The sequence below is a fragment of the Vigna unguiculata genome, chromosome 4 (genome assembly GCF_004118075.2).
Source record: "Vigna unguiculata cultivar IT97K-499-35 chromosome 4, ASM411807v1, whole genome shotgun sequence".
In the NCBI taxonomy this organism is placed as follows: Eukaryota; Viridiplantae; Streptophyta; class Magnoliopsida; order Fabales; family Fabaceae; genus Vigna; species Vigna unguiculata.
Window position 1 is genome coordinate 35,727,421 of NC_040282.1, and position 5,941 is coordinate 35,733,361.

At 34.6% G+C, this 5,941-nt stretch overlaps 1 protein-coding gene across 1 annotated transcript; it reads right to left on the bottom strand.

The window, feature by feature from the left end:
* Window positions 1–214: 214 nt before the first annotated feature.
* LOC114182266 (UDP-glycosyltransferase 1-like) lies at window positions 215–1,930 on the bottom strand. Its single transcript, XM_028069094.1, has one exon. It carries the CDS (start codon window positions 1,822–1,824, stop codon window positions 400–402), a length of 1,425 nt encoding a protein of 474 aa, XP_027924895.1. The 5' UTR covers window positions 1,825–1,930; the 3' UTR covers window positions 215–399.
* Between the last annotated feature and the right edge of the window lie 4,011 nt (window positions 1,931–5,941).

Sequence of the window (5,941 nt, forward strand, 5' to 3'; positions counted from 1 at the left end):
GTGAGTACTATCCGAGTAATTAAATCATTTAAAGATAATCATTAAACAAAAATATAGTTTAATAATACATCCTTCCAAATTAAAGAAAAGAAAGTATACATATTGTAATGCAAATAGAGAAAATCTGGTTGGAATTGTTTGCATGTTGGCGATTAATTTAATTATACTTTGCATTTAAAAATATATGGTAAAATGTATTCTCCATGGAATTCACTTCTCAAGACAATCTAAACTTGAAACATCATTTTAAAGTAATCAACATTGAGAATTTACAAGATAACTTATCATCCTCTTTTTTCTGAATCTCACACTTTTCTAGTAATGATTTAATTTTTATTATCACACAATAAGTCTGAATAAATTATGCTTAGCAGAATAATTGCACAAGCATTACCTGAGTTAGTGTGCTTTCCATTTTTGCACTAACTCGTTCAAAGCAACCACAGAAGATCCACCTTCACTCGTTGCTTCTTTGGCACTGATTTTCATTTTAAAAATTCTCTGTCTAATCTCTTTCCCTCTGTCCGAGTCCATCAGCTCTTTCACTCGCTCTCCCAACTCGGTAGAACTCACTAACCCTTCTTTGTTCCTCTTCACACCCAAACCCACCTTCATTTCCTCCACCAAAATCACCTTGTTCAGCTTCTGCTCTGCATACAGAGGCCACGCCACCATGGGCACGCCTTCCCACACACCCTCCAACACCGAGTTCCACCCGCAGTGAGTCACGAACCCACCCACCGACTCGTGACTCAGAATCGCCGCCTGTGGGGCCCAGTCTCTCACCACCATCCCCTTCTCTTTTGTCCTCTCCAGAAACCCCTCTGGCAGCAACTCGTCCAAACTCGGTGGCTCCCCCGAGTCACCCTCTTCGAACTCGCTCCTCACAACCCACAAAAACCTTTGCTCACTCTTCTCCAACCCAATAGCGATCTCTCTCAGCTGCTTCCTGGAAAACCTTCCCATGCTTCCAAAGCTCAAAAACACCACACTTTGACTCGGTTGCGAATCGAGCCAACTCAGACACCCATTATCGTCCCCTTTACAAGGCTCGGAAGAAATCACAGGCCCGACGCAGAACACGGGTGGCGTGGTTCCTTCCATCAACCCTTGGTTGAACGCTTCCATGACCCTCCCTTCGATGGCATCACAACTGTTTACTATAACCCCGCAACTGTCCCTCATGCATTTCCCTATGTCGATAAAAATCTGGCAACTTTCGCTTTGACGATCCTTTCCCGTATCAGGGAGGTCATCGGTGTGGATCGTGGGAACCCCGGGGATGGTGATGTGCATGTTGAGGTCCTTCATGGACTTTGTAGTGCTTTCATGAATGATGATTTGCTGAAAGAGAATGGCGAGGGTGGAGGCACCGGAAGTGTAGTAGAAGTACGTGGGGATTTGCAGCGCGTCGGTGACACGTGCGGCGGTGTGGTTCATGAAGTCTAGGACGACGGCTTTGAGGTTCGAGAAGTGGGAGATTAAGTTGAGGATGCGGCGGAAGTGGTGGGTGGTGGCGCGGCAGAGCTCGAAGTTAAGGGCCTGGGGATGGAGGACGGTGGGGAGAGAGATCTGGGGGATCCGGTGGAAGGTGATGGAGGGGGTGGCGGCTGTGACGGCGGCAATGTATTTAGCGGTGGCGGCGCAGGTGAAGGCGGTGGGGGAGGTGGGGGTGTCTTGGTTAGGGGGTGGAGTGAGGAAGAGGATGTTGATTGAGAGAGAAGGGTGGTGGGATAATATGAATTTGCCTAGTTCCACCATTGAAACTAGGTGTCCTCTTCCCAAAGCTGAGTACAGAACAATGGAGTCCTTCTTCATGGTCATGGCGATTCAAGAGAATGTCTTTGTTTCTCTTATGATTCAAAGGAGGATTTTTGTGTGTGAGTGAAGGTGAAACTTTATTGCTCTATTTATAGGAAGAAACTTGGTACCCAAGTGTCTTGGATTATATGTCTGCTGGGACTTCTTAAAATTAAATTTCTCATAATATTGTGTTTTTCTTTTTAATTTCTCTTTATATTGTTTTAACTAATGAAGAGCTAATTTAGTCCCTAAAATATATAGCACCTGTCCATAAATTAATAAAATGATAAATAATCCTTAAATTATATATTGACAAACCAATTAATTCTTGAAATTATTAATAATTTATCTTTAAAATTGTAATTATACACAAGTTGAAACTTTTATATATATATATATATATATATATATATATAGTAATCAAGACATCAAGTTTTTAAAGTAAACAAATTTAAATCCAATTAATGAACTTGGAAACAAGAAGGATGACTTTGGGACCATCTTATTCCTTAATTAACTCTGAAGTGGAGGAGTTATTTATTTTGGTATGTCAAAAGTTTTTATATTACTTCAGAGTTGAGAAAAAAATAAACTATACATATTTTCTCTTTTAAAAAACCAAAACTGTAACAAAAAATCAAACTAAGAGACTTAGTGTAGTAGAACAAAATATACTTGAATCATTTTTATAATCATGTCAAAGTTATCTTAGTATTATAAATACACATATTTAAGAGAAGAAATTAGTAACGAATTTTATAATTAGGTCTAAATTATCTTATTATTATAATTTCAAACACTAAAGTTATTATAAATTTTAATTTTCAATATCATTCTCTACTTTTATTTGTTTTGGGATATTTTAGATGTTTACGTAATTTTATTGACTGGTTAAAGATGTAAAATTAGAGGAACATTTTATTATTTTATTTATTTCAACGTTATATTGCCATTTTAAAAACTAAATTGATTGCTTATTTTCATGAATAAATAAACATTTATTTTAAAATGTATTTTTTTACATAACACTATAGGTACGAATCATACGCAACAGCCGTGCATTATTTTACTCAACAAAAATTAAATGAAAAGTTATAAATAAAGTTTTTGTTTTATTAAAAATCACATATGAACCTTTTGTTTATGTTTCGTGTTTGCACGAATTCGTAAAAAGAAGAGTTTCCCTTACAAAGAAAGTCAGCATTATACTCAGATTTTGAATAATTGTGCATCTCACGTTCATAACAAATAACAATGCCTTCAAAATTAAACTAGAAACTTTCGCAGGAGAACTGAATGCTTATTATATGCTTATACAGTTATGTTGATGTATACTGCATAGAAGATTGTGATTTGCCCTCTCATAATTTGAAGTGGTTTTTAATATTGTGTTTTGTATGGAGTATCTATTCGCTTCAATTTGCATTTATACCATTTAAATTTTTATTTGGAATAAGAAAATTTACGAATCCATAACTTTGTTATTTCATTTTCAGAAAAAATTATATAAAATTATTTGACGACTATGGTAAATTTATTCACGTGTGATTATCAATTGATCATTTCATAAAATGCAACAAAGGGTGAATAACACATCCTTAACTTAATTTAACTAATGCGGTGATAAATGTGATAAGCAACATGACTCATTATTTAAAATATTTACTTAATATTTTTTTAATTTAAATTAGTTTTTAGAAAATATTTTTTTTTAAATATCTTTCAATTTTAACAATTATTTTTTATTTTAGAATTAGAAAATCAAGTTTGAGATATTATAAATATTTCATATTTTATATTAATAAAATAAAATAAGAAGTTTATCTATAAAATATCTCTCATATCTATCATATATCTAATATCTCTTATATTTTCATAATCCCTAAAAATTCTCTACACTAATAATCTATAATGTAATCTCGCAAATATTTTATATCATAATGATATGATTCTTAAAATTTCATAAGTCTTCACCAAACTTCAAAGATCAAAATGTGGACTAAAGCAAATGTATATTGTACTAATTTCTTTTCCTTTATTTTTGTCATCATATTATTGATGGATTAATCAATTTTACTTTCTTCTCTTACATTTCATGTTTTCCAAATTGAAAGTGAGCAATGTATAGATTTTTCGTTGCTCATAACAGTGAAAATAGAACGATTAATTGTGAGAGGAATGAAAACAACCTAATTGTATTAATTTCTTTCATGTAGAATTGAAGAATGTGACTTAAAGTTTGGAGGGAATATGCAAAATATATACTTAACATAAGTATATTTTACTATTGTCGAATCTTAACGAAGAACATTCAATATTAAGCATTTTAGGGTACTAGATTATTAGATGAAGAATAAAATATTTAAATAAATAATAAAGTGAATGCAATAAGGAGACTGTAGTACTAAGTTCACTACAAGAATCTATTGGCGTCGGTCCAAATAGGATGCTACGAAGCCAAAACCGACACCGGGAGGAAGATCGCAGCGGCCCAGTGACGCTATGGTGCACCATGCCAATTTCTTGGATTCAAAGATTGTTTGCATCGGTGAAGAGCGGACGAATATTTAAGGCTCAATTCATGTCGGCTTAATTGACGAAAATACATCAAAATATAATAATCATTTTTTCATGCGTTGGCTAAGTCCACTCAAGATGAAAAAAAAATGTTTACAATAGCTTTGAGTGGGTGTAGCATGGGCTCAGCAGACGCAAACTATTCAAATTATTTGCATCGGCAAAGTGAGGGTTTGGCCGACGCAAATGTCTGTGAATTTGGGAATGAAATATCTATTTCTAGGCAAATTCCAGAGACTGCATCCAGTTTAAGAACCTACGTTCAGACAACAACCCAAGAATCCATTATCATTTTAAGCATCTTAGAGCCTGCATCCAAGCACATCCAAGAAATTGCAAACAAAATTAAGAGCATTGTGACTTGAATGAGATCAAAATATAAGAGTTATACAAAATCCATAAGTCTATGATCAAAATAAGACAAGTCTATTGGCATTGTCATTACAGCCACATTACAGTCACATTGGCATTACATTCTAAAGTTTACTACTTAGCTTATACTAAGCCTATAAAACCTAGTGCCCTTACTTGTATCGAAAATTGTGGTGATATACTGCACACTATTTCATGGAACTCTAAGCTCCCTTTTACTCAATTACATTTCAGAAAATGTAGATAGAAGAATCATAAGGAGACTTTGACACCACTTTGGATTACGCAACACGCATGTGACTATGATCTAACATACGAGAAATGAAAACAAAGGTCAAGAAAAATATAAGTGGAAAATAAGTCTCAAGAGATGAAGTAGTTACCACATCATCAAGAGCAAGTCTTACTATAGCAGGCTAAAACATGAAACTTGGATTAATCAATGACATTATCTTACACCATTTTTATTTCATTAAAAAAACAATATAATCAGTTATGTTACACATAAATATAACTAATATTGAAAAACATTACAGAATCAATAATTTCATCCTCAGTCCAAAGCAACCATTCATGAATAAGTACAAGTGAATTATTAACTAACCTTGCTTGTGTAACTGCCAACACAAATTTAAACTCTACTCCAAAGTCTATGCTTCAACCCCAACACTCAATGATTCCAATCACAAGACCACCTAATTCAAAGTGATAAACGACATCAAAAGTCAAATAATATACATTTAAAAGGTAATCTTTAAACCTAGCTCACTTATGCACCTAAGGTTCAATCTTTTAGCTCCCCAAAAGTTATTTCCCTCCACTTAAAACCCTTAATGACGAACACCAAATTCAGAAACCAATACCGCAAAAAGATTACTATGTTAGTAATGCATTTATCACGTTTAATACACAATGTAGGAGATTTAATCACTTATATCTTCACAAACCCTCTTAGTGTGAACGAAATCACGAACCCCTTCACTTTGCAAGCCTCTCAATCGCCTTACAATCACCTCGTAAGCATTGTTCACAGGGGCTATTTGCAATCGAAGAGAAAGGGAGCGAAAATGTGGCTCACTTCTGCAATTGAAGCTCGTCGTAGAGAAAGGGGGAAGCTTGTGCGATTCCTTGCTCACTTGCTCATTGCCATAAGGCTCACTTGCTCAAGGAAGCTCATCATAGAGAAAAA